Source organism: Pezoporus wallicus, unplaced genomic scaffold (assembly GCF_028554395.1).
Source record: "Pezoporus wallicus isolate ANWC-B61680 ecotype Strahan unplaced genomic scaffold, APGP_CSIRO_Pwel_v1 contig_5104, whole genome shotgun sequence".
In the NCBI taxonomy this organism is placed as follows: domain Eukaryota; kingdom Metazoa; phylum Chordata; class Aves; order Psittaciformes; family Psittacidae; genus Pezoporus; species Pezoporus wallicus.
Genome location: NW_026637335.1, coordinates 2420900 through 2448888, shown reverse-complemented (window position 1 = coordinate 2448888; position 27989 = coordinate 2420900). Strand labels below are relative to the sequence as shown.

The following is a 27989-nucleotide window of genomic DNA, read 5'->3' as shown; positions in this document are numbered from 1 at the left end:
GGGCTCCTCCGTGCCGCGTACCGCCTGCCCGGTCTGCCTCCGAATTTACTGCCGAGCTGGTGGGGCAGTTCTGTTTGCATCCGTCTCCGGGTGAGCGCTTTAAGCTCGGGTGGAGGAGATCAGTTCTGTTGACAGTGCCTTGACGCCGTGCTTGGGCGGTCGATATCTGTTCCATTTGTCATGCGTTGTTTGCCCTTGGAGCCCGTGGAAAGCAGTGTACTCGGGTGCATCCGTATAGCTGTACGGCTGTCGGGCATTACATCACAACACAGAGAAGCTTTTTACTTCCGTTAGTTGCTGCTGCCTAAATAAGATAGAGTGCAGGTTACAGGGAGTTACTGAAGAAATGCTTTGCTTATACTACTGCAAAATGCTTAAATCAGGCAGGCAGCAGCTGAACCCTACTGTTGTGACTGCGTGATTAAGTGTTGTATCTGTGAATTCTGAGCTTTCGCCCTAAACTCAGATGAAAAACATTCGAAGTGAATGTGAACTGGTTTGTATTTATTTCTTTCTAAAGGTTTTAAAACCTATTCAGTTTGCAGGTCTTGCAGATGTGTCAATATCCGGAGATATCCCAGTGGAAGGGGAGATTACTGTTCCTGTCGGATCTCGCTCTCCTGACGAAGACTACTCCACATTGGACGAGCCTGTTAAGGATACAATTGTGAGTCTGTGCCTCTGCCTAATGCGAAACACATGTTTTGCTGGTATCTTTGGCTAGCTGTTATGCAAAACCTGTATTTTTGCATAGCTTGACTTCATTGTAAGTTTGGGGATTTTATTTTTTTGAACTACCCATGTAAAACAAATCCTTGCAGCTCAAGAAATAACCTGAATTACAGCCGGAAAGTTTCTCTGTTGATCTTGAAATCTGCAAAGGTGACAGATGGACCTTGGGAGAAAACTCTCGTAACTAATGGGATTTTTCATTAATTTTCTTTCCTAGAGGAGCAAATTAACTGTTGTTCTTAATTGGGTGTTATTAAATGTATAAAATATTGTGGTTGTTAAGGAATGCACAAAAAAGTAGGCAGTGCTTGTTGTGAAGGATGCTGCAGTGATTTTTGGGTTGGATGCTATTTAGATTTACCACCAGTACTCCTTTTCTTCTGTCTTTCTGGTTTTAGTTTTGAACTGTAATTGTTATGGAAGGATAAATTAAAGAACTTCTTTGTTTCAGATGAGAGATCTCAAGGCTGTTGGGAAGAAATTTGTCCATGTCATGTATCCAAAGAAGAGTAGTGCACTCCTCAGAGACTGTACGTATAAAACGACATTCAGAATCTTCAAAGGATGTTTTGCCAGCAGGCTTTGCCTGCGTGGGAAGAGTTTAGTGGAACAGAGATTCAGAAGTGTCTGTTCCATGTTTTCTGTTGTTGTAGAATGTTGAATAGCAAATACGAAAATTCAGAGTGTTACCAAAACTCTTAAAAGTGTGCCACAATAAGCAGGGCAGTTTTCTTCAGCAGCTGGCGTATTGATTCATATAGTATTTGTATAAATTATATTGTAGAATATGGCATGCTAAATAAGAAAATGATAAGGAAGTGTGATATGGAAAATGGCACACTGGGAGTTGGAAAAGGTATTTCATTGCTCCCAGCAAAATGAAATGGAGTGTCATGCTATGATACTTATAACTTTATTTTTTCCTTTACTTACAGGGGATCTTTGGGGCCCTTTAGTGCTTTGTGTCTCACTTGCACTGTAAGTATTTATTGTGTGTGGATTTGGGTTTTTGTAGTTTTTCACATTTGAGAAATGAGAAATTAAAAATTCTGATTACATATGTGAAATTAAGTTCATCTGATCCTTTTTTGATCTTCTGCTAACAGCCAGTTTAGATTTTCTTATAAAACATGTTTGTGATGCTTTAAGCCTGTTAGGGACCTCCCATCTTTAAGATTAGGATTTAAGGGTGAACTCTTCCTAGTTCCCTGTCTTAAGAATGCCTGTCCTGAAAGGTACCCCTTCCAGTTCACATTGTCCTTGGTTCTAATGCATTTGGCTGACTTTGACCCTAACCTGCAGGCCAAACCCTTTGTCTCAGAGCTGCAGTGTGCGTGCTAAGAGGAGAGGCTATTGTAGTAGTTTGTAGATGGGGAGTGATGGTGACTTCACTGGAACATATGTGTGCAGGTCTGCCTGGGGTGGGAGGGAAGTCCTGGTGAGATCTGTCAGCTAACTGCAGCACACTTTTGTACCCCAGGTACAGAAACCATGCAGTAAAATGTTGGTAAAGCTTTAGCAGACATAAAGGGTGTAATTTAAATATTCAAGTCTGTGTGTGCTCACTTGTCCAGGCTTTGTGTTGCTCATATCTGGTAGTTACTACAAGCTTTCTGTAAGGCTTGTGGGTTTTATCATGTACTACACTGCCTGGTTTGAGAGGTTACCAAACTTTTGGTACTTCAGTTTCATCTTCTATTCTGTTCCCTATTTTTATTCCCTATACTTTTACACAGTCCTCAAATTAAAAAAATGGACTGAAATGCCCTCAGCTGAGCCACAGTCATCTTTCTTTCCTATACAAAATTGAAGATATTACTGAAAATAAGAAAACAAATAATGATTGGTCTGCAGCCTAACTGGGGATTAATATTTTGAGCTCATGTTAATCTACTCCAGGCCTATGAAAACTCAGTTACTGATGACAAGTGGCTCCTTTTATCTGTTACCTACAACAGGATGCTTCAGGGTGGATCAGCAGATAGTAAAGATGATGGAGGGCCCCAGTTTGCTGAGGTCTTTGTCATCATCTGGTTTGGTGCAGTTGTCATCACACTAAACTCAAAGCTGCTTGGAGGAACTATGTGAGTACTGGTGTATTTAGTAGCAGTTAAAATGCTCCCACACAGGGAGTTTCTGCAGTGCTTTGGCTTGACCATTTTTTTTTCCCCATTTCTGTCGCTCTTTTCCAGATCCTTTTTTCAGAGCCTGTGTGTTCTGGGTTACTGCATCATGCCCCTGACGGTAGCAATGCTGGTGTGCAGGCTGGTGCTGCTGGCAGGGTCTGGGACCATCAGCTTCATTATTCGTCTTATTGTAGTAGTGGCTATGTTTGGTTGGTCAACATTAGGTGAGTACTTTTGTGTGTTATAATGCCGTTGTGCATACTGGGTAGTGTGACACTTAAAGGGGTAGATCTGCATGCATTCTGTTGGGTAAAGCTAGTGGATATTGTAGTTCAAAGTGTTACTTAGGCTGCTGAAGCATTGCAGAAATAGTTCTTCCAGTTCTTGTGCTGGCAGAGATTCAGCCTTTGGCTGTGCTTCTGTTGATTTTCATGGTCATATGCAGATTGCCTTTGGCAGAAAGATGATAATTTACTATTAAACCACATGTGAGACTCCTGGGTGTTTTATTCTGTGATCTATATTATAAATACTATTGGAAAATGCTTATTTCATGCAGATGCATTTGCATTATTTTTCCGGCTCTTAATCTGTTACGTCTTAATTTTTGTAGAGTGTTAATCCGCATTTGTCTTTCTATATGATAAAGGAAATTTTAATTGGGGTTTATAGACCCGTTGGTATTGAGCAATGGATGACTCTTTTCTCTTGCAACATAACTGTAATGCAGATCCTAATTCAAAATTGTTAACATTTGCAGGGATCTTGGGCTTCTAGTTTTATGCTGCTTACATTTCAAGTATTTTTCTTTCTCTCCAGCATCTACAGCTTTCCTGGCAGACAGTCAGCCTCCAAACCGCAAAGGTCTTGTTGTGTATCCCATCTTCCTCTTCTACTTTGTTATCAGCTGGATGATTCTCACCTTTACACCTCAGTGATCTCCTGTCAGAAGAGACTGTGTAACACAGACTGGAGTTTTTTTCATGAACGCTGCAGTTAATCATTGGCTTTATCTCTTTCTAATTTATATATACAGAGAGATATTGTAAAAAGGCAGGTTATGGGATAAAGCCAGAGAACTGCAAAAATTGGTCATTTGTATGTCCCTCCTTTTGAAAGATACAGAGGTCCAGCTGCTAAGGGTTTTTTTATTTAGCCCTGCTCTTCAGTTGTGTTAAATAAAAAGTGTCCACTGTGACAGGGATTATTCCGCCTGAGGAACAGAGCGGGAGATCCTGAAATTTCAAGATGTTGGATAGATGAAGATGAAGTCATAGGATCATGCAACTTGGCAGAATTCTTGCTTGTGCTTGGATTCTCACTGAAGATGAATATGCCTTATGAAATAATAGACCTTCATTGCCGTTACATGTTGGCTAGGGCAGCAGTGTGACACCTTTTCCATTCACTTCTAGACTGCTGAAATGTATATAAAGGGCATCATAGGACTGAGCTTTCAATTTGAAATTAGATTTCAGCAAAAAATGTTGGATCCTTTTTGCAGTCAATTGGAGCTGGGCAAAGGGAACTGCCTTTGCTTGTATTCATGTGTTGTCTATTTGTTTTATCCCTTCATACACCAAGAAACAGTGTTTCAGCCAAATGCCTTCAACACCATAGTTACGCTGACTAATCCATGTATCTCGTGAGAGGGAGAGTATTTACACTGGACAGTTACAAATCTTTTTGTGTGACCATAGATTAGAGAGTTAGAAATCCTGGAGAACAGTCAGAACTGGTTTGCAGCAGGGACATGGTAATCACTCTGCAGGGAAGGTTGTCTGCAGAGCACCAAGCAAAGCATGTGTACACAGAGTACATGTTAAAGACTTGTGTGAAGTTGAGGTTTTGATACAGAAGATGTTTGGGTGCTAGCACACCACACCAGGAGTTACATGTCCTAAAGTTTTGAAATGGGTAGGAGGAAGGAAAGCAAATGATGATGAAACTGGTGGCTCCTTGAAGCAGGATATGAATTCTGGTCTCAGCTGCTTGTACGTGACTTTTATTGGGTGGTTTACATGGACAGCAGTTCACCATGAATGTGTACAAATTTGCATATTGTTTCTTTGTACTTACAATGAGATGTGAGAAACTTTTTTATAATTTGGGGTTGGTTGGTTTGCTTGGTTTTGCTTAACACTTTCTAAAAGGGAAGGAGGCTTTCTTCTTCCCCAGTTCCCTGCAGGCACACTTCTGTACCTTACCTGGCGAATTGCACTGGTGTGCAAGTGTGTCATTTGTATTTCAGTGTAGGGATTGAGACCTGGAGAATGGCTTTTTGAAAACTGTATAGAAATTATTTATGTTGTCCATTATTTTCATTAAGCAGCCCAAGGGGAGATCTTTGAGACATCTGGGGGTGAAAAAGCTGCTGTTAAAATGTCACTTTTCCTAACAAGGACATTTCTTTTTTCGTGTAGTAATTCAGATAGGCCCAAGATTGATGTATGTGGGTCCAGCTGAGGTGTAAATATGCCTAATTTATATTTATATATATAAAAGTGCAGTTTCTGCTCTGAACACTTCAGGTATTGGGTAGTTGGGATGGAAGTGTCTAAATGCGCAGATTAAAAGTACAGTTTTGCATTTCTGGGACTATGAAGAGGGAAAGAAACATCAGCTGCTCTCGGCAGGGAACTGGCTTTGCTGGTTGTTACCAGCAAGTGTGTGTGAACCTGAGGGCAGCATCGTCCCTAGACTTTCCTCCGTGGCCGTTCTGGGGTGCTGCAAAAGGAGCTGTAGAGTTTCACAAACTTGGCGATACAATGGAAATGGGGAATTTTAAAAATTCTATTAAATTATTACCAGTATGGAATGTGATTTTTCTTTAAAATGTGCAGTTTTCCATTCATTTAAACTTTTAGGTATCCATTAAATTCCATTTAATTTCCGTTAAATAGTTAAAATAGTTTAGCTTTATGAAGCTGAAAAGAAATATTCAAGGGAAGTAGATCTAAAGCTGTTGATGGCTACAGTGGGATTCTTTTGAGTCACATCTTTCCTACAAGAAGTCAACTGTGCTTTAGAGGAATCCTTGGAATTCTATCTCTCTGTCTTGTGACTTAAGTGGATAGTATGTCTGAAAGACAATCGGAGTAATATTTCATTGATTCGGTATCTTTTTGGAAAGAAGGGAAACAATTTTTAAGATAAATTCCAGCTTTTTCCTTTCTTGTTTATGACTTGGGTACAAGCCTTGTGATGGTTTGTTCTGTATCACTGCTCTTGGTTTACACAGGAGAGAGGAAAATTATTTTTATACTGGCTAGATTTCAGCTGGTGTTTGAAGATTTTTAGTTGAGAGGTGGTTTTAATCTGAAAGAATAGGCAGAAATACACCAGTCAGATGGTGAAGGTGAATTTTCTTTGGGGGGGGGATTTGGTTTATTTGGTGATATTTTGGGGGAGGTTGGGTTGTTTGTTTTTTTTTTTTTATTCATGGCAATCCTTTAGTGTGGCAGCCATCATCTAAGCTGTAAAATCTTTTAAGTGGGTCTATATCACTAGTTTGCCCTAAGGTTTCAGCTGGCAGGATGCAGGTAATTTTCATGAGTTTTCATGTCTCCGGTTGAATAAAGTTTTCTGTCTTATCAGCAGTGGGGGTTTTTAATCATTATTTCCTCTGGCAGAGAGTAGAGGATGTTAATGTCCTCAGCAAGGGATTTTGGCTGTTGTAGCTTATTGTCTGATTCACCTTCCCATAGCTTTTTGTCATGTGAGATCTGCTTGATGCTGGTACACTTAAAAGCATGTTGCATTATCTTAAAAAATAATTATTTCCCCACCACAATGTTACAGTTGGTTCTGGAAGAGCCTCACAAAAAGAGTTATTTGGGCTTTCGACTTTAAGGATGGTTATTGAAAAAGCCCTCTTTAAGTAGAGTGTAATTGATTGGGAAGGCAGAGAGCACCAGTGGAAATGAGCATCAGACTGATTTGTTGAAGATGAATGGTCTTGGGTGACTTGAGAAGCCAAAACTGGACTTTGTTCCTCTGCCAAGCCTTGATGTTCTGTACAGGCACCACTTCTCCTGGTCTGGCTTGTCCCTCAGCAAACAGGCACTTCCCAAAGCAAACTGCCCATGGGCACAGGAGAGCACAACTGAAAAGTTCCGTGTTTGGGCAAGCAAAATACCTTGAGCTTATTTGATGTTTGCAGGCTGCCTAGAATAAATGCCAGTGGTAGTCCTTTAAAATAATGCTATTCCCTGCAAGCGCTTGTTGGTTGAGTGCTGCGTCAGCTTGTTAAGCCTGCTCTGTAGCATGCACACCATGAACACGTGCAGGTGAGTAATCCTGCTAACAGCAGCATGTTTTAATCTGGTTTGAAAAGGTGCAAAAAAGCTTTCAAAAGGGAAAGAGTCTCTTCTTCCTTGCTGAAGGCCAGCCGAGGGAAAAATGGTAAGGGGAAAAGAAGATGTCCTGCCTTTAATGAAGTGTCTTAACTTTTCTGTAGAGAAAGCAGATTTTCGGATGCATAAACCAGGCTTTCTTTCCTACTAAGATATTACTTTAATGCTGTTTATCAGCTGAAGTTGTTCTGTGTGTTTGAATCTGAATTTAATTTTGATCCATTTAATACCAGTGAAAAGAAAATTAATTTAACTTCAAAACTTATAAATTAAAACACCAAAAGGCGCATGGGCAATCTGATGTGTGAATTTAAAGTATTGTGCACACTGTACTTGTGGCTGACCATGGTGGCAGAGTGTTGGTCCATGGGATCTCCCCAGACCTGGCTGCACTGGTGGGAGGCAGTACCCTAAGCCAATGGAACCTCACTATAGGAATCCTGCTAGCACTCAGAGAAAGGCTTTTTATACAGCCTGTGAGTTTGGAGCATATTAAAAGATGTTTTTTTCACAGCTGAATTCTCCTTTGCTGATGGAATGCTTTAGACATTTGATTTGTGTGTCTGCATCTCTGAGATAAGATGTTGGTGGAAGCACCCCGGTGAGGTACAAATCATTTTTCCCACCTCTGCTAGAAGAGTGTCACTGCTATTACACATACATGTCAGTGCTGCTCACATGTTCTAGCCAGTCATGCTGATGTTTTCTTGGTGCAAGGACTGGAGCAAGGATTTGGTGTGGGTACGCTGAGCCATTGCTATAGGGGATCAGCGCTCTTCAGTTCTGTAGAGGTAATGAACGGCCTTGAATTTCTTGTTACAGGTCCACAACAGAGATGACCAAGTGCAGAAAGATTCTGCAAGGATGAGACCACACTCGTTACCCATGCCCTGGGTAATTACCAGGGAAGCTATGCATGGGTAACAGCAATGATGTGGAGGGGAAAGCTTCCCCAGGCCCCTACCCATAGCAGGGCACATGCCAGAACTCATCAAAGCTGAGTCAAAGCATCAGTTTGCTCATGTTTTGATTTTGCCTGTAGTCCCGTCTGGTCATAGGCTTTGCTATGAGAAATGAGCAGCTGTGCTGGTTTACCCTGAGATTGGTGTTTATGTGGGCAAGCCCTCTCTGGTTTCCTTAACCACCTCATCAACACAAGTCTGCCCAAGTGGTGCTTACTGGGACTCTGTGATTCAGATACAAGGAGACTACATAAGGCATGGCTAAAAGAGTGGCACTGGCTTGGTAGGAAGGTGGCCTAATCAATGCATGGCAATTAGAAACCATCCCCGACCGGTACTGAAATTCACATTATGTCCTTGCTCCTGTAGTGTACCGGCAGAGACTCCTCAGCAGCAGCCTGGCACCGCAGTTGGGGAGCCTGAGCTAGGGCTGGGGGCAGCAGGAACAGGGATAATGCTCCATGGCCCTCTCTTCTTCTGTTGGAGAAGGTCAAAATGTCCCTGTGGTCACCAGAGGGCGGCACGACCTTGCAGTCCCTTACAGCTTGGCTTTGTCGCTCCTGATTTACTTTGCCCCCTTTGGCTTTTCCTGCTCCACCGAAGGAGATCTGGGCTGCAGCAGCTTGTTTTTCGGGTCCTGTTCAGAGAGAGCAAGGAGCCTGGAGAGCTGAGCTCTGAGCATCCGACCTCAGCCACCACCAGTGTGCAAGGAGGCTCGCATCACTGTGCCTGGCCTGCTCCTGCTGTGAGGTCTCCGCGTGGTCTGCCTCTTACGGAGCGCTTCTGCAATTCTGAGCAAGATTACTTTCAACAAGGGAGTAAGTCCATTTAGAACTATGATAGGAAATCACTAAAGCCTTCTGGATTGTTTCTATCTATTAGTCAATTAATGAATTTACACTCTGAAGCATCCTCTTATGCTTCTGCGTGTCACAGAGCAATTCCTCAGTGATATGCAGTTTGTTTTACATTTGCTCAAGTTATAGATGGATGGGATACATTAAGGCTTGTTAAAAGCTTAGCATTTTAAAATTGGTCTTACATGACTGCATAGCAAATTTTACCATAGTCTTGCTTTGGTGTGGTGCTGATGTAACCAGAGTAGCTTGCCTTGCACATTAGTAAAAGAGATGTTATCAAGGGGCTCAAAAGAGCCAAAAAGCTTGACCTTTTTGCAGAAGCAGTGTTTTGCAATCTGTTCAGCTTTGCTCTTGGAAGCAAAATTGTTGCACCTGAAAGAATTGGAGAGAGGCCACCCTGGCTCATCAGCAGTTTGCACATTGTCCATTGCTGATGCTTATTGAGCAGATGGACTGTGGCTTCCTCCTCCTCTTCCATAGCCTGCCTGCTCTATCCTGACTTGGTGCCATGGGGAGGACACTTAGCAAAAAGAAGAGTGTAGCTTAAACACAAGTGCAGACTGACTAGTAATAAAGTCTGAAAAATACTAAGATTTTGCCATTGGCTAAAGCAATGTGTTTCCTGTGTGGTTTGGGTTTATTTTCTGGAAACTCTGTATATCGTTATTGTTGGTCAAAATTAACTTTTTTGGGAAAAGTTACTACAGACAAAATTACTTTGCTCTTAATGTGAACTTTAAGAATTGTGAGCAATTTAAAGTCACAAATCCCATTTGTTAATCGGACTCTTCAATCAATCAGATAATCTGAATGTTGCCCTCTGTTTCTTTGTTTTGGTGTGTTTTTTTGTTGTTTTTTTTTTCTTCTCAACTAATGGGTCCAAATGTTCTGAAATGCAAATTCATGGCCCAGAAATGAAATGAAAGAAATGGGGTTTGTTCTGTTTTTGTCCCTTGAGAGATGCTGTATCTGGATAAAGCTTGAACTCTCCTCCCTCCCCCAGCTAATCTTTTAAGGCTAATATTCTGTGTGCTGGATTGTGCGTTAGGGCAAGTGAACGGTGCAGGTAACAGTCATAGGAAACGCTTTCCCAGTGACTTCAGGGAGTAACTCACGCAGCAAACCCATTGACTGTTGGTACAGTGAACCCGTGATTCCTGACCTTTGGCTTTCTTGACAGACTGCAGGACCTGGAAGTGAAGCTGGAGATTGCTAAACCCTCACATCGCTTGTACTCTACTGTGTGCAGGGAGGTTTGGCTCTTTGACATGCTCCCTACCCCCAGAGCCCTTTGCAGGAGCAGGAGGAGCTGGACAGGACGTGCTGCACAGAGCAGGGTGATCTCAGTGGAAGGTAACATCCCTGAAGGTACAGTGTGGCAAGGAGCTGGCACATGCGGGGTTGCCAGTGTTGACAGATGTGAGAGTCACTGCATTGCTCTGCTGTCACCTTGTCCCAGGGTTGATGCCTGTGCTGCTCAGGGCCTGGCATGTGCATGGCAGGGAATGGGTCCCTGAGAGATGGGAGTAAAGATTTAACCTGGATTCTGTTCTCACTTCTAGTGAGAATATAAAGCTATAAAAACCTGCGCTTGCCAATGTGGGAAGGATAGCTTAATTATTTCCATCTTGATCATTTTCCTTGAACCTTGTCATCCTTGGCCCACATTTCAGAGTTCAAAGTGATTCACTCACCCAGGAAAGTGAGCAGGAGTGGTTCTGTTCAGCGTGTTTGGTAAGCTGCTGTTTGTGTTGTAGTCTGAAGTGAGGGAGCCGAAAGTCAATAGGAACCGCAGGGACAGTGAGGCAGACTCCTGCCACCCTGATGCTCTGTTCTTGCCATAGCAGGAGGATGAGTTCTCCCAGTGCTGCTGTCATGCCCAGGTGGCAGGAGATGGACAGATCACCGTTTGTCTCTGCTGAACTCCTCCTGCACATGCTTCTCCTGAGAGGCCTGAGACAGCAACTCCTGCCCTGCTTGAAACAAACCTTCAGACAGCACCTGCATGCATCATATCTCAACAAGACCCCTCCAAAGCCTTCCGCTTTCCCCAGTGCTATGTTGCTGGCAGTGGGAAGGGCATGATGTGAAGCACAGGTTCTGAAAGCATAAAAGAACTTCTCCATTTTAAGAGAGAAATTAATACAAAACAAAGTGGGGGAAAGGCTGAGTAGTGGTCACAGTGTGATTGCACAGATAGCAAGCATCTTTTGTAGGAGGTGTGTTAGTGAATGACATACAGGGAACTGCTACAGGATGGGCAGCTATAGCTGATCAGTGTTGCAGTGTGTATGAGGTATTTTAAACCACCTCTTGACCTGACTGAAGGTTGGGCTCGCTGAGTTTTACAGCACGCTGCAACCTCAGAAATGAATGGAGCAGGATCTACATGCTCCAGTGAGTAAAGCAGGTGCATACCTGGAGTAAGAACCATTACATCCCTTTCTAAACAAATGCAACTTAAAGGAAAACAGGGAAAAGAAAAATAAATGTTGTCTTCTGTGTTGCTCTTGCTAAGAAGTCATTGCCAGTTTTCCCTTCTGTAATGGTGGTTTCTGTGCATGGGCAGTGGAGATGAGAAGTGCTGAACGCTGAGCAAAGCCACCCGCATCTCCAGGCTGGTGGGATGAGTTTCTGACCTGAGGATCTTCAGTTGACAAGGAAGATGAGGAAGGTGTCTGTGGCTTCTTCTGTCTGGAGCACTGCACGCAGTCCCGAGGATGAGCCTGACTGTGCACTGACAGATGATGACTCCTCCCAGGGTCAGTCTTTCCCCAGAACAAAGCACCATGCAAGATTTATCAGCCTCACAGAGGATTGTGCAGGGCACAGAGGGAATGTCACGGGCAAGAATCATTTTTTAGGCAGTGGTGAAGTGTTGGCCTTTGAACATCCTCAGAGAAGGCATAGGCATGTGCTTGAGCATGGTGAAACAGATGCAGTGTGGTCTCTCCTGGAGAAACACCAGGACATCCTGGACTGGGAGGAAGATGAGATCAATGCCTTCTTTCTGCCTCCTGGGGAAATGAACACATGGTTCAGCCGGCTGGTAAGCGCATCTGTGTTTCAGGTGTATTCACAACCAGAGCCAAGGCACTTCAGAGCAGCTGGTCCTGAGGCTGGGATGCTCTGGCAGATATTGGGTGTCTTTGTCTTCTCTATACCCTTAACTCCTGCTTCGGGCTGGTGAAGTGCCATTCAGTGCATGAAGTTGACTTTGTACCCCTTAACAATTAGTCTTATGCCCTGGGGGGTTTCTACCCAAATAGGAACCAGATTTCTACTCACCCTTGTGGGGTGGATGAGAGGAGCAGCGAGCCATTGAAATAAGTGTATGTGTGTATGTATGTATGTGCCCTGCTTCATTCTTTGCTTAAGCAAGACAGGTGCTTCAGATGAAAATCTTCAGGGTAATTAGATTTAAATTTGGATTTAACAGATCCTGACCTAGACCTGCTGCTTCTCCACCTGACTGGCACAAGGCTATGGTCCCTTGCATGGTCCCAGGGGTCCCTATAAACTGCTTAAGCCCACACAGGCTGAAGCTTAACACGTATCTCAGTGCTTCTCCCCCTGTTGCTGATGCTGCCTGATGCAAGGCAGGAGTCTGTGATGAGCTCATTAGTTTCTACAAGAAAAAGGAAGAGGGTAAGTACCAGAGCTCTGCAGGAACTGCTGGTTTTTACTTGGATTGCATTTTCTGGTTCTTCTCAAGTCTTATTCTGGCATTTTGTTTTGCTGTCTCAGGATCATAAACAGATGGTGCAATTATTTATGCCATGCACTGATTTAAAACCTGCCTCTCCCTGTAATTCAGTCCTCCCTTAGCAAAAAAAAGACACTGCTAAGAGCTGGGATGGGGTTGCTGCCTCTCTTTTTCAGGGCTTCTGGATTCTTCACAGCAGCCACAACAGAAGCCTGAGATGGCGCAGCCCTGCGCTCAGTGTGAGGGCAGTCTGATGTGTCCTGGTGTAACAGGCATTGGGATGGGGACCTGGTGAGTGCAGAGATGGGGCAGAGGTTGCTAGCTCCTAGAAGTAGGCTCAGGCTCAACCACCTCAGGCATCTTTGTAATTTGGAAAGGAAGGACAAGTGCTTTTGTTCTGATGTTGTGCTTTAGGGGACTTGTACACTATGAAAGTTTGGGTTTGGATGTTTCCAAGTGGGTGAGTTTGGACCCAAGAAGCAAGTCTGTGTTGCTACAGCTCCTGGAGTCCTCTCCCTGGCTGGCAGATGGGCAGGCAACCATGTAGGCTCTATGCTTTCTGCCTGGAGTAGCACGGCCAGCTCCTTCCCTAAGCTGTCAGGACATACATCCTGCTCGTTTAATCTTTGCTTCCTTCGCTTTTCCTCTTGTACTGTTGATTCACTTTGGAGCGGGGAACACATTACTCCAGCTCAGCCCTTCAGCATGGGCTGAGGACAGGAGGCTGTTGCCAGGACCAGCCTGGCAGCCCCTGTGACTGTGGGGAGCTGGGGGAAGGAAAGAATTTGCTGTCAAATAATAATGCTTTTGTGCGTGCAAGGGTTGGCACAAAGGGTTTTCTGAAGCTGCCTGAGTTTTCCTGGCACCCCCAAAGGAGGTTTGCAGCAGCATGTGTGGCTCCCCTCCAGCCCTGGAAGCACCCCTGGGGCTGCAGAGCCTGTGGGCAGGGGACAGGCATTTGCTGTCCCTGAGCAAGAAGTGTCTTTCCTTATGCAGTCAATGGCCTAAAGAAAGGCCATCGTTGTGGCAATGATTTTGACTGAAAGGGTGCCAAGAGAAGCTCTGCCTGGTGCTCCTTTGTTTTAAATGTCTTCTACGATGCCCCTGAATGGGAAGAGCACCATGCTGGTGCCACTGCCCTCCTTAGTGCTTGTCTGACCTGGCTGCCTTCTCTTCTGGGACCCTCTCAGCTTTGATGTGTTCTGCTGTTGGGATGCTTGCAGGATCAGCCCAGCTCTGGTGGGGTTTGACTGCAGCTGCTTGCAGCAAACCTGGGCTCTTCAGGACAACTTCTCTAGGCCTCTTTTGTGTCTCTGGCTGCAAGGCTTTGCACTGTGGTCCTCTCACCTCAGCAAGCTTTGCTTGGCCAGGCTGTGGGTCAGGCACAGCCCTTGTCTTGTGATGGCAACCCTCCAGAGACCCCAGAGTGCTGGAGAGTGACAGTGGAGCCCTGTAAGCCAAAGTGGGCACAGGCTGGCTTGCCTTTGGGTACTGTCACCTTCATGCTCCCACCTGCATCCCAGAGATGCACACCTTGATGCTTGAAGCCATTAGGGAATTTGGCTCCTGTCTCCCACAAGCAGGGAGAAGCTGTGCTGGACAGGGTTTGCCTCTGAATTCGAGTGTGGAGAACTCAGTATGTGAATTGTCTAACCCCGTGCAAGTGAGAGGAGCCTATGTGCACATTTGTCTTGCAGGGTTAAACTTGCAAAGACCTGTCCTTGCTTGCAGGGAGCAGAGCACTGCACCTGATGGAGATTCCTCTGTCTTATTAATTAATCCCAAGCCTAGGCCAGAATTAGGGTTGGGATCTCCCCCAGACAACAGTTGTCACTAGAACTTGTGTGCAAAAATACATGAGGAGGTCAAATGCAGCCTATTAAATGGCATTTAATAGGGCGAGCCTGACAGACTCATGTGTCTCTGTTGCCTGTGGTGATTTTTACTTTTTAGCTGCTGAGCATGTTGGCTGTTGAGGACAGGTAGCTGGGCACCAGTAGGAGCATGCCCCTTACATCCAACCAGTTCTCACCTCTATATGTATGTATGTGCATTTCTGCATTGCCAGCCCTTCCCATGCTGCAGAGGGACTCTTCATCAGGGACAGTAGTGACAGGACAAGGGGTGATGGGTTCAAACTGAAACAGGGGAAGTTTAGACCAGATATAAGGAAGAATTTCTTTACTGTGAGGGTGGTGAGGCACTGGCACAGGCTGCCCAGGGAAGCTGTGAATGCTCCATCCCTGGCAGTGTTCAAGGCCAGCTTGGACAGAGTCTTGGGTGACATGGTTTAGTGCAAGGTGTCCCTACCTACGGCAGAGGGTTGGAACTAGATGATCTTAAGATCCTTTCCAACCCTAACCGTTCTATGATCCCGTGCTGCTCCTGGACAGGATTCAGCTTTGGCAGGAGGGGTTTGATCTGCTTTTCTGCACAGTGCAGGCAGGAGAGGCTGCTATGAAGGGGAAGAGCTTCCAAGCAGCTGCCTGCTAAACCAGCTGTGGTTTTGGGAGAACACGGGCCCTTGAGGCTCTCTCCATCCACCCTGGGACAGCCAGGCCGTGCCCCTAGCTGTTAATAGCACAGCTCTTTGCTTTCCTATACATTTGCCATAGGAGACTCCCTGCTCTTGCTAATAATAAGAGATGCTCGCAATTCCTCGTGCTGGTCTGGCGCCTGCCTTCGTGGCATGGGATTAGTGTCCCAGCCAGGCTCTTGTAGCTCAGCGATATTCCCGTGGGAAGGGAAGGCTGCTTTTTGAGCATTCAGCTTATGCCACTCTTTCATATGTAAAAATGCAGCCCATTTTGTATTTCTTTTCATTTTCAAGATGCCGATATGAGAACTGCAGCAACTTTGCTGGAGGTTTTGCAAGAGCTCAGCCCTGCTTGTGCAGCAGAAATTCCACAGAAACATCCCTGACTAATGTTGTCGGTGATTTCATCTCTTTGTTTAGTGACATTGAGGAGTTTTGTGAGTCTGTGAGGACTAATTACCTGAGAAGTTTATTTGTCTTTTGTATGTTTGCTAAACAAATCGGTACTTGTAACCGCATTCACTGGTATTCACAAAACAGACCATCCTTTGGAGGGAAATGCACTGGTTCAGCCTTTGCCAGGACCTCCGAGGGGGCTGGAAAGGATAGGGGAGCTTCTTGGAGCTGTGGATAAGGCAAGGGGCCCTTGGGTCGTGTGAGGGAGTCCAGTGTGCATCTGGGTTAGGGAAAAATGTAATTGGTGTTGAAAGGTGAAGCATTAGCTGGACAGGAATGCCACAGGCATTGGGAGTGGGTGTCCCAGAGGCAAGGGCTGGGGCATTTCCCCACGTCCTGGTCACAGCACCAGCCTGATGGTATATTCATAGCTTGTCTGTCGTGCCTCAAAGTAGAAGCAGCAACTGCCCTGCTGGAAATAACTCTCCTTTATCATTAAATAGCCTCTTTGTGCGAGTACGTGTGTTAAGGCTCATCGCATTGGGTGGTGTCTTTTGTAATCGAGCCTGCATTGGTCAAAGCTGGTCTCTCCCTGATCACCAGCAACATTCCCAGTGCCCTGTTCCGGGGCTGACCTGCTCCCCAGGGTGGATGTGTGGTACAGCTGTGGGTCCCAGCCAGGGATGCTGCCAGGCAGATGTTTGGCAACGTCCGGTTGAGCAGCAAAGGCCAGGAGCCCTGTTACAAGTGACAGAATCAGATACCCATTTCCAGAGATGATGACTTCTGTTTGAATGGTTTGTTTTCAAAATCAAACCCGAGCAGTTTAGACTCTCAAAGAAAAACAGTAGTGCAGATCTTAAGTTATCTCATGTTCCCTAATGCACTATTGGAGATTGGATTATTTTTTACGAGAAACTTCCAAAGGGAAAAGCAGTGGTGACAGGCAGGCATGGGGCAGCTGTGGGACAGCGGGAGGTTGGGGAATGTCTTCGACATTCGTGTACTTCAGTAGGCTTTGCGTGGTGCTTGGTGCCTCCTCAAATGCAGGGCACAAAGCCCAGCAGAGACCGCTGGCTGGAGCCCAGCACCAAGATCCATCCTTGGTAATGGCATCACAGCCCGAGCCCTGGTGTGGGGTGCCATTGCCAGACCTCCCAGGGGTGAGCACCATGTGGGCATGGGAGGGCTGCTTGAGCGAAGGAGGTTAATCCCATCCTTGGAAAGCCACTGTCCCTGCAGCCTCTTTGGTACCATTTCCTGTGGGCAGCAGGTTTCTACATCTTCCCTATGGCTTTCTCCCTGGCCACCCACAGGGTGTCACAGCCCCAGCCCCGGCAGCACCCGCCCAGCAATTCAGCGTTATTGAAAGAAAAGGGTCTCTGTTCCCGCTATGCTAATAGAGCAAGCGCCTGCTCTGCAGTAGCTGCTCCCTTCCTGACCTCAGGGAAATGCCTGCACACAGCAGCAAGTGGAAAATCACTGCATGCTAATGGCTGGCAGGGGCTACTCCCTGGCAAGGCGCAGCTTGCCCCCTGCTTGCACCTCTTCAGGAGCCCCATGTTTTCCAGCAGAAGTGGGGCCAGCCCTCAGGGTTGGTACCAGCAGTATTGGTGGGTTCTTTTGCCTGTGCTGATGTCATCTGCCAGCTTTTAGCTGTTATTAACTGCCCAGTGCCACTGAGTGACCGCCGTGACAGCAATAGCTCATCAATGGGACAGGAATAGCACCCGGCCACAGGCATTTGGGGAGGTGACATGGGATCCTCTGGGGCATGATATGTTGTGAGAAGAGGCTGTACCTGTCCTCCAAAATACCAGCCCTGTCCCATGACTTACAGAGAAAGCACGATGTTTGTCGTAGTGCTGGGTCAGGCTGGTGTCTGTCCCATCTCCAGGGCAGCAGATGGGGCAGCGCTGGCACTCCCCATGTGGAGAGCTGTCAGTGAGTGTGTACAGTGGGGATTTTGCCTTAGAATCAGCCTTTTAAAATTAACTCAAGTTTAAGATGGGTTCTCATGTAAGTCTGACAAGTGATAGCGATAGGTATTATAGACAGAAAGAGGGAAGGAATTAATAGAAATTGCTTTTATTTTTCCTGTAAATGTCTGTGGAGCAGGTATGTTAGAAATGTTGGGAAGAGACAAATGCAGCAGTGGAACCTGTGTTCTGCCATCACTTGGCATAAATACCCAATTGGCATGTGTGTCAGCCACTCCACAGTGGATCCAGTCCCCAGGACCTCTTCTTACAGAGGATGGTATCCTGGTCTGCTGAAGAAGGATCCTAGATTTAAAATTACTTGAATGCTTTTGGGATGACTGGATAGGAAGAAGCTACACAAGTATGTAGATGTCTCTGTGGTTTGTCTCCCGGGCCCTGGGAAGGAGACAGCTTTCTTCTATTTGCATTAACTTTGGGATTTTTTTGCTTCTGGAGGAAGTGGGAGAAGGACTGAATGCTGCCGGAGTGAGCCATGAAGCAAGGTGCTGGTGGGGTAGTTTCTCTGGTGGCGCCTTTCTGGTACAGCTGTAGTTAAAGCTGTGGGGCTGCTCCTTTTCCACAACAACTTCCCCAGTTCTGTCAGGACAGACCCATCTCCATCAGTCTTTTGTGATCCCCCTGTGGAGGTCTGATTGCACCTCATGTGCTTCCTATGCACAGTCCCTCTGGTGAAAGCTGCCTTCAGAGCATCCCATCCCTGGCAAAGGTGGCAAGGAAGGAGCGTGTCTCCCGCACCAAACCAGGCTGAGGGCAGGAGATCTGGGTATGCTCTGCCTCATGCACACACGTGTGCCCTTGCACACTTCCTGGGGCTCCACAGCCAGCTCTGTCCTGCTCCAAGGGAAATGCCTGCACTTCTGCATTGAGAACCAGCAGTGGCAGTGACTGGGAGGATTTTCTGCCAGGATCCTGCAGTGGCAATGCCTTGAGGTGGCAGCTTCAACATGATGGTAGCAGTGTTTGGTGAATGGGGACATCTGGAAATGGGTACTCATCCCAGCTGCCTCTGTCCATGGAGGGGAATTATTTGCAAGTCCTTGGAATAAAAAAATGCAGCCCTGAAGGCAGTGGTGAGTGATTTATGGAGGGGGTTGCTCACTGTCAGTCAGCAGCATCTGGCCTTAACTCCTCTGTGCACCCTCCTGTGAGTAAAACGCTTGCTAGGAAAGGTGACCCCGGGCACGTGTGCCACAGAAGTGAGACTGTCTTCCTGGTCCCAGGCATTTAAAGGAGGCAAGAAGAGGCTGGTTCACAAAGTTTGTGCTGTGCTTTGGTGCCCCCAGCCCCACTGCACTGGCTCACTAATGCAGGGGACACGGTGGAGGAGCTGCGGCTGGTGCCAAGCCCAGGAGCGGTGCCAAAACTCTCTGAGGAATGAGTGAGGGGGAGATGGAAGGAGGCAGCTGGAGCCGGCGCCGGGACGGACACCGCCTGCGTGCTGCTGCTGGGGCCGGGCCGCTGCTGTCCTGTGGATCCACGGGCCCGAGTGCAGGATGCTGCAGGGGTGGCGGTGCCTGACACCATCATCTCCACGCGGGTGCAGCTTCTCCAGCTCTGCTGTGTCATGGTCTTCCACACTCCTGTCCTTGCCTTGTCCCTCGAGCTGTGACTGCTCTCTCTGCTTTGCTGCAGAGAGCACCAGTGAGGCTGGCGCTGATCCCCCTCTATTGGAGATTTGGTATGCGAGTGTGCTCCTTTGGCTCAGCAGTGGAGGTGGCTTGGGAGAGGCACCGCATCCCTGCGGTGTCCTGTGCTTACACTGCTACTGACCAGGGTCCTGCCCACCCTGTCCCCTTAGTGCTTTGCTCACTCTGCTCATCTCCCTGCTGTTCCTGCCTTCCCTGGCACTGGGGCAGACAGGGAAATGTGGCAGAGGCGGTCCCAGGACAGCAGCAGTGTTATGCTTAGACACCAGTGCTGCTTTGGGGGGCCCAGCACTGCGTCGTGGTCTGTCCTTGCTGACATTTGGCAGCGGGCTCAGCTGCCGCATGCACCAGCTGCTGGGGTATCACACTACAAATGGCACCTTGTCCTGGGGCAGAGCCACGGCATTCCTACATGTCACCCACCTGAAGGGGCCCTGGGCTTTGTGTGGGAAGGATCGTCCCCCGGGACACACGGGGTAGGCAGGAGCAGTGCTGCTGGCTTGCTGGGCATCCATCAAGTGTCCTGTGGGAGCGTGGTTGCTGATCAATTTGCCATTGCTTATTCTGAAATAATCACATAAATGACCAGTTGATGAGGTTTTCTTGTGTGCCTGAGGGAAGGCTTCTAGCCTGGAGGACTGTGGGCCTGTGCATCCAATGGCTTGCACAAAAGTTCGTGGCATTGCCTTTTATTATGGTCCTTCTTGTGAGCAAATGCTAAGCTTGCAGTAATGTTTGTGGAAGGAAGATAAGGAGCTGTGAATGGAGTTGGAGTGAATGGCTGGGCCACATCTGATGACTAGGGGTGTTTTTCCCCTCTTTTTCTCTCTGCTGGGGTCCCACTGAAGGATTGCCCGCAGCTCTGGGATGAGGCTGGCGGCAGAGGAGGCAGAGCGATGTGATTATGTGGGCACAGCTTGTCCCTCAGAGGTGAGAGCGTTGGGAGCCCTCTCGATTGCATCTGTGACCGCTGCTGGTGAGCTGGAGCAGGGACTGTAGCAGAAATCCAAACTGTCTGGGGTTTGGGTTTCCAATGTCCCACATGTGCCTTTGACAGCCAAACTCACAGTTATTCTGCTCTAGGGGGTGTTTCTTTCCCCTTTCTCCTTCCCGCTGCCTGGGAACCGAGGAGGGGAGCGCTGCTCAGTGTCTTCAAGGCAGGAAGGAAAGCCTGGAGCTGTTTAAAACTCGCAATCTTCAGGGAATTTCAGTCGCCGTCCAAGCCTGTTCGCAACCAACTGAATAACGGTGCAGGGTTTGAATCGCTGGCCCGCCTCCGCAGGCAGCGCTGCCTCCTCCCTCCGTCCTCCCTGCCTGTACCGAGCTCCTGCCCGCACTGGGGCTCTGCCCGGCGCTGTCTGCCGCAGGCAGCAGCCATGGGGGTGCCGGGGGGGGCCCTCCCCAGGGCTTACACTGCGGTCTAGGGGGGCTCCATGCCTGCCCCCCCACCCGGTCCATCATGCCATTGCTGGATTTCTTCTGGGCTTGCTTCAAAAGAGCCAAGGTAAGGGATTGTCTGTTTAATAGTGTGTCCTTCTGACACCCTCCCAGTTTCAGGAGAAGCTGTCAAGGGGTGGCGAGGGAGGCGTTTTTAGCAGGGCTGGGGCTTGCTCGTGGTGCTTGACATCTGCTCTGGAGGGATGTCATGCCGGTGCCCCACACGCATGTGAAAGGTTCATTGCGAAGGGGCTGCATGCGGGTGTGTTGGTCAGCATCAGCCAAGTACCCACGTCCCATAGCCAGGGCACGTAGGGTGCTGTGCTCGGCTGAACGCAGGCAGCATGGGCATAATGGATGTGGCACTGGTGAACAGGGCAGTCAGTGGGCTTTGTGTGTGTGTGTGCGTGCACTATCACCCCCAGCACGGTCTGCCCATGCCTGGGCTGAGGACCCCTGTGCACATCAGGGCATGGCAATGGGGACACGTTTGGCTTTGCCGACCTGTGGCAGCTGGAAGTGGGATGACAAAGGAACAGTGAGACTGGAGGCCTTGAGTTTTTAATTTCCTGCAGCAGTGGTTCTCATGGCATCTGGTATTTTTCATTTGGGTTTAATTCCTCATCTGTTGCCTTAATAACATGCAACTCCCTCTCTGGCTGCCTGTTTGTTTGATTTATTGTACCACAGCCTGTACTGTGAGGTGGTAGGTGTGCTGGGTAGGTTTTGGAGGTATTGTCAGCATGGATTTCAAGAGCTTTGGATTGGAAAAAGCAGTAAAATCCCTTTACAACCAGTGCTGTTCACCAAGCTGCGTCAAGCGAGTGGATCTGCCGTGGTGAAATGAATGCGGAATGCGCACTGTTCCCCCGGGGCTTCAATGGATAGCTCAAAATAGTTGAGTCTAAAAATGACATTTGTGAAATTCATTAATAATATTAGTAGCTGTCTTGTCCCTGCTGTCTCCAGAGAGCTTAACACATCCTTGTTAACCCTCCTTGTCCCTGTGAGCTGTGTGTTGTCATCGCCATTGTACTCAAGGTGGTGCAGAGATGGAAGCCGGGTCCCACATCCCCTCTTGCAGTGCTGCAGCTACCAAAGGGCCCTACTGCCATGGACTCCAGCAAAGTTGAAAGCAACCAGTAGATAATGGCACCATCACCTCGAGCCCGTCAAAGGCTCCGGTGGCCCCAGTGGCATGGGTGGGAGAAGGTGGCTCCTGTCCTCACTGTCCCCAGCTCCCCCGGCAGCAGCTGCTCCTCTGGCTGTGGCCCCAGGCAGTGCGCAGGGCTTCTCTCACCCTGGTGCATTCCTGGCCCATCTCACTGTTTGAGGACACCTTCCCAACACCCACCGGTTTTACTGATTATGCCAGTATTTGTGTCTCCTTCTTGCCTAAGGAACGCTTTGCAGGCTGCCTGGAGCAGTGTGGCGCCTGAGCACGGGGAAAAGTTGTTTATGGGTCTGGGAGTAAATTTTTTTCCTTGGTTCTGGGGCTCTTTCTCCCCATTGTCACCCCTGGGCACTAAGGAGTCATGGCCAGGGACCTGTGCATGGGCCCATGATAAGGGCTTTGGTGTCAGCCAGGTGCTGGGAGGCTGAAGGCATGGGGACATCACCCTTCTGCTTGGCAAGCACTGATGGCCTCATGTGGGGCTGAGGCTTCTGCCTGGTTTCCTGCTTTCCTCCCTGAGCCGGTGTTGCTCAGTTACTCATCATGAACAGCAAAGGAATCTCTTGAAGAGGGAGAAATGTGCCCGGCTCTGCCTGTGGGATTAACGCTTTCTGGGTTAAATGAAATAGAGCTGTGGCTGGTGGAAAAATTTGTGGGGAAAAAAGAAGGTGCTAGGGCCAGGACATGACAGCCAGGGAGAGGAGGCTCCCCAGAGCTGCCTTAGCACCAGGACCAGCTTTCCCTGCCCTTGCCATGGCCTGGGAGAGCAGCCCTACCTCATCACCCACTCTATGGGCATCTGCTACACGTGCCAGCTGCAAGGCTGATTGACGGCTGCAGAGCTTGTGATAACAGACATGATCACATCCCAGTGATCATCTCCCTGTCCAAATGCTTTCAGCTCTGACGCTCTCCAGCTGCCCACACACTGCCAGATCAGGGCCTGGGCATCCGTGCAGGCTCTCCCTGAGGAGGAGAGAGCTGAGCATGCAGCAGCTCCCAGGGCTTCCCTGCAGTGCAACACATTCATCAGTACCAAATGCGCTAGTGGACCATGGTGACCTTCCCACTGCAAACACAGGCACGCTGTGAGGCTGAGAGCTTCGGCCCCGCTGATGGGCATCTCTTGGGCAGGCGCTGCCATGAGAAGCCCAGCAGCAGGGAGATGGTTAAACCCATCTCCACCTGGGTCATCCCCGCCCCTGCGGCTCTGGCAGGAAGAGGGGTCCCGGGTGGCCCGTGGGAAAGGCCGGCTCAGCAGCGCACTGCATTCCTGCAGTGAGCCTCTCCAGCACCTCTGGCCCTGCTCAGTGGGGCCGGGATGCACTGGGGGGGGGGGGGGCTTGCCTGTGCCTGGAGAGGGACCTGGGAGTTTCCTGTGCTCTGTGCTCACCACAGGATCCAGGCAGTGCTGGGTCCCTCCTGCTTCTCCACCTCCATGCTCTGCTGTCTGTAAATCCCCTTGCTTTATCCCTGCAGAATTCCAGCCATAGATAAGGATCAGACCCTGTGCATGGTGCTGGTGGCCCCTTCCCCATCCCGTGTGTTGTGCCGGTGGAGAGACTTGGGGAGCTACAGTCCAGCCTGCTTTCAGCTTTCCTTTATTGTTCTCTTCCTTTCTTTATTGTCGGCTTTCCGTGCCTGCAGCCACCATTGTACGCTCTGCCTCCAGACCTACTAATGCAATTAAAATGTGGACATCTCCACTGCCATCTGTGCAGCCACAGAGGTACCAAGGGATGTGTTCAGGGGGACCTCAGCCTGGTTCCCTTGCTGGTTTGATCCCTTGCTGTGATCTGTTAGCTCTTGCCTCCCTCGCTGTCTCCTCTCTAGCAATTTTGCAGCATCCTTGTCAAGCAGAAAGGCCAGACTCTCCAGACATCCCTTTTTCCCTGGCTCTGTTGTCTGCACTGTGGATGCAGAGCCCCTGGTCCTGGCTACTGCTGCTCCTCTGATGGCTTCCAGCGGGCTGGGAGCCACAGTGTTGGGCACGTGCTGGGCACACCGTGCTTGCCCAGTGCTCTGGGCTGTGTTTGGCTTGGTGGTTTAAAGCCAGTGGGGCTGATGCATTTGGGACAAGCCTTTGCTAGAGCAATGCTTGTGCTCAGAGCTGGAGCAGGCAGCGCTGGTCCCAGCTCCTTTCCTGGCAAAGAGGGGGGCTGAACTGGGGCCTGAGCTCAAACAAGCAGTAGGAGTCCATGAGCATGACAATCACAAAGATAACAAAATGATTTCTCTTATCTTTCTTTTCACAGCGCTTCACTTTGCTAGAAGATAAAAAAGATGCAGGTAAGCTGTGACAATGTTTTTGGGGCAAGAATGCCCTTGCTGTGGGATGGGCAGAGATTACAAGTACCCTCCTCTTGCTGAGCTGCTGATTTCTTCTGCCAGCAGTATGATGTCCCCCCAACTGTATTGTTCAAAGGGGTAGCAAAGGCAACCAGCATGAGGCAGTGCCAGCCAGGCTGAGCCCTAGCAGTACAGGAGGGACCCCAAGACATGTCCAGCCCCTCCTTCCCCCCATCCTTTGCTCCATCCTTTCCCCACCCTGGCTGCAAGCGTGGCTTGGCTGCGTGTTGCAGTTATCACCAGTGACATCCTGCCACTGTGTGCATAGAGTCCCCCCCTGCAAAGAGGCACAAGTCCCCTCTTGGTGTGTGTGTGCTGCTGTAGCTGTGCCCGTCAACCAGCACAGACTGGCAGCAGCTCTGCTCCTTTCTGTTTCCTTTTCGATCCCTCTCTTCCTTATGGTGAACGACTTTGTGCTTTGCAGACAAGCTCATAGGACCTCCACAGACTTGAAGCTGCTGTGCCACAGGAAGGAGGGTCGCCCCCAGCTTGCAGCCCCTCAGCTGTGTGTGATTGAGATGTCTTGCCAGTGACAGCCAGGCAGGAGGGAATCGCGGTGCAGCTCTGACTGAGCCACGGTTCTTGTGTGCATGTTCATGGGCTGCTTCTGCCCAAACTGTCCCTCTGCAAAGGCAGGGGGAGAGGTTAGGGGTCAGAGCCACTCTGCCATTGAGGGGGTCATGAGGGCTGGGGAGGCCAGAAGCTGGTGGTGGGCTGGAGGAGGAGGAGGTGTGCCCCTCGGGAATGGTGATCATGGGGTTATAGGCTCCTAGATGGGGCATGGCCAGCTGCTTGTTCTAAGAACAGGTCCCTGCTGCCAGAACTGTCTGAAATAGTGTTCTGATCCTGGCTGCTGCTTTGCTGACTGTGAAGGAATGCTCTGATCTCACTTTGGCCTCATGTTCCATCCCAGGGAAACAGCCCCACTGCCAAGCATGGTCCAGCTCATGGGCAAGATGGGTAAAAATCATTTCACTGGTTGGTGCAAGGGAGGCTTTTTGCAGGGAGGGAAACAGCCTTACAGGGAGTCCATGGGATGTGCCTGGGGATCTCCCAGCAGTTCCACTAACTGGAGGGCAATGACCTGGCCTCTTGTTTTCCATCCACATAAGGGTTAGGTGAGCCTAAACCCAGGGGAGCAAGAGCCCAGGAGCAAGGAAAGCTCTGGACAACAAAAGGGGCTTTGTGAATGGAGCTCCAGAGGTAATCCTGGGTGGTCTTTCTTGCCCTTTCACAGGAGAGATTAAGAACATGAATATCAAGAGCTTGTTAAGAAGGGTTAAAGAGCCCCGGGTAAGGGAAGGGGCAGAGAAGACTCCTACAGAACACATCTGTGGCTAGGACTTTGGGGGCAAGAATATTTCTAGGGTATTTTCCTTTGGGTAAAACTGCCTGTAAAGTCCAAGTCTCAGCAACATTCACGACAAACCCAGCCAACACCTTCCTGGACACGTCCACATATCACCCTGACAAGCTCTATGCTGCTGGAGGGATGCTCAGCCACCACAGTGTCATGTTTGTGGAGGGATCTGAGGGCTGGAGCCCTCACATACAGGAGCAGCTATGGTGTCATACCAAAGGATTTGTCCCCTGGATTCTATGCACCATCTGGAGCCGTTGTGGCATCACTGCATCCTGCAGCAGCATGGTGCCCAGTGGGGGCATGGCTGAAGCTCTCCCTTTCATGGACTTGGAGCAAGCCTGAAGTCAGTTCATACCCTCTGCTGGGGTTTTTAGAGCTCTGAGAAGAGGCTGGTGCAGTTGCTTTGCTGCCCTCTCAGCTGATAGTCCCCAGAAGGTGCTCGGACAAATGGGGTCACTTAAGGAAGCATTCAGATGATGGTCTCAGGAGACTCTGTGTCCCTTCCCTGATGATTTTCTGGCCAAGAGAACCCAAGCTCTGGAGACAACAGCATGAGGCAGGGTTGAGCTGCTTCTGCGTTTGTCCTGGGAACGGTTGGGAACGTGTCTCCTGTAGCTCTTCCATTGCTTTCTGGAGCTGTCCCTGACCCCGCATACAGCACTGCTGCTCTCCCAGCACACACAGCAAACTCCCCGAGCTGCTTCCCAAAGTGCAGCCACGCTCATTCCTGATTCCCAGGCCCCATCCCTGCCTGTGAGCATCTGGGAGCCAAGGCTGTGCTGCCGTCGTCCCTTCCTTGAATGCCGACTGTACAAACCCACTGCTGCTTCCCACTGTCATTAAAATAGATGGGCATGCTGCGCTCAGCTCCCTCGGCAGCAGTGGTGGAAAACAACTTGGATTTCACTGTCTCAGGGGCAACCTTTCAGCAGGAGCATGCAGGGACTCGGTCTGGGGGGACATTGCTGGCGCTTGAGCCAGAATCGAGTGCTGAGGAAGACAGTGAACGGTCATCACAGATAGCCACCTCCATAGGCAGTCACTGGCTCAGTTTGGATTGAAGGCAAATGGCCCAGAACTTTGATTGACCAGCTCAAACTATGTGGTGTGCTACCCGGGGGAAAGAGCCCGGTCTGAGTCCTCCCATCCTGTGGCATAAGCAGGTAGCCTGTGTCCCTGCCATGGCACTCATTACCCTGACCAGCAGCAGAGCCCCAGCTCGCATGGCTATGGGGTCCCCAGCCCCAAGCCATCCTGCTGGAGCTGTGCCCACCAGGGCCCAGCTCTCATGGATTTCCTAACCCTCTGCTTCCCCTCCTACATTCACTTCCCTTGTATTGTTCTGGACAAAGCTAAAAGGAAACGCTCGCAGACCAGCCATCACGTGAAAACTTCATCCTCCAAACCAATTCCTGATGCTAGCAGCATCGGGCCTCTCCAGAGGTAGGATGGGGAGCACACTCTGCAAATGTCATTAAGCAGTGGCCTCCTCTGACTGCTGAGAGATGGGGATTGTGCTCGCAGCTTCCTTCATGCAGCCAGGCAGTGATGGCATTACGGGATTTCAAAAGTGGGCCTCTGTGACTGGACGTGGTGAAATAATAGAGAAAAGAAGCATGAGGGACTCTGCTGAACTTTTGCCCCTGCATGAAATAATAAGGTTGTATTTACCCAGCATCTGGATCTCTGAAAATAACCTGCTAAATTTAGCTGTTGTTGATATGTTGTCACAGCTGAGCTATTCTTCTTCTCTCTTTACATGAAAATCTCTTGCGCTGGTTCTGCTGGTTTGAAGCATGAGCCGTTCGTTCCTCGCCTGGCACGTGTGTGTATGTTCAGTGCCCTGTTTTGGGGTGAAAAGATGGAGATTGGGATCTGTTTTTCTCTCATTGCCTGAATTGGGTGAAAGGGAGAGAGTCAGGGCTCGTGGGGTGCTGCTGTACCCTGAGCACCAGGCTGCGCTCTGGTTGCAGCACCAGTGTAAGGGAGGGAACTGGAGCTGATCCATGGCTTGAAGGAGTGAGTGGGATGCTGGATATTGCTGCAGTGACCTGTTTCTGGGGCCTTTTGCAACTCCCTTAGAAATTGCTGCCTGTTACATGGTGGAAAATGTGGTCACGGGTCTGGATCCCAACTGAAGAGGTGGGAAGTAGAAAAGATGAACTGAATGTGATTATGAGTGGATTTGGTGTGACATGTGATGGAAGTGACTCGGTGCTGGTGCTACTCCTTCCTCTTCTCTGTCCACCCATGGGCTGTCTTGGGCTTGGCTACTGAATTATGCTGATATGCTGATTTCCCTCCTAAATAAACTTCAGGTCCCGCTGGGACCTGGGCCATCCCA

General features: G+C 48.9%; 3 protein-coding genes across 3 annotated transcripts in view; 2 read left to right on the top strand and 1 right to left on the bottom strand.

Moving 5' to 3' along the window:
- The window catches only part of OPHN1 (oligophrenin 1), a 99003-nt gene that overhangs the window by 62793 nt on the left and 8221 nt on the right, over positions 1-27989 (bottom strand). The gene's annotated exons all lie outside the window — the stretch shown is intronic.
- On the top strand, positions 356-5671 carry YIPF6 (Yip1 domain family member 6). Its single transcript, XM_057404837.1, has 6 exons — positions 356-667; positions 1184-1262; positions 1668-1710; positions 2691-2816; positions 2925-3082; positions 3678-5671. The coding sequence occupies exons 1-6, from the start codon at positions 467-469 to the stop codon at positions 3794-3796; spliced, it is 726 nt and encodes a 241-aa protein (XP_057260820.1). The 5' UTR covers positions 356-466; the 3' UTR covers positions 3797-5671.
- Positions 20475-27989, top strand: part of STARD8 (StAR related lipid transfer domain containing 8) — a 55217-nt gene continuing 47702 nt past the window's right edge. The window contains exons 1-2 of the mRNA XM_057404824.1: positions 20475-20826; positions 24189-24222. Coding sequence (XP_057260807.1) covers positions 20782-20826; positions 24189-24222 — 79 coding nt within the window. The 5' untranslated portion in view covers positions 20475-20781. The remainder of the gene's footprint in view (positions 20827-24188; positions 24223-27989) is intronic.

Bases quoted from the DNA above. Each gene is read 5' to 3' on its own strand.
- YIPF6 (XM_057404837.1), top strand. From the start codon at position 467: ATGAAAAACATTCGAAGTGAATGTGAACTGGTTTGTATTTATTTCTTT. The intron at 1,263-1,667 runs GTACGTATAAAA...CTTTACTTACAG, and splicing joins TAGTGCACTCCTCAGAGACT to GGGATCTTTGGGGCCCTTTA. The intron at 3,083-3,677 runs GTGAGTACTTTT...CTTTCTCTCCAG, and splicing joins GTTTGGTTGGTCAACATTAG to CATCTACAGCTTTCCTGGCA.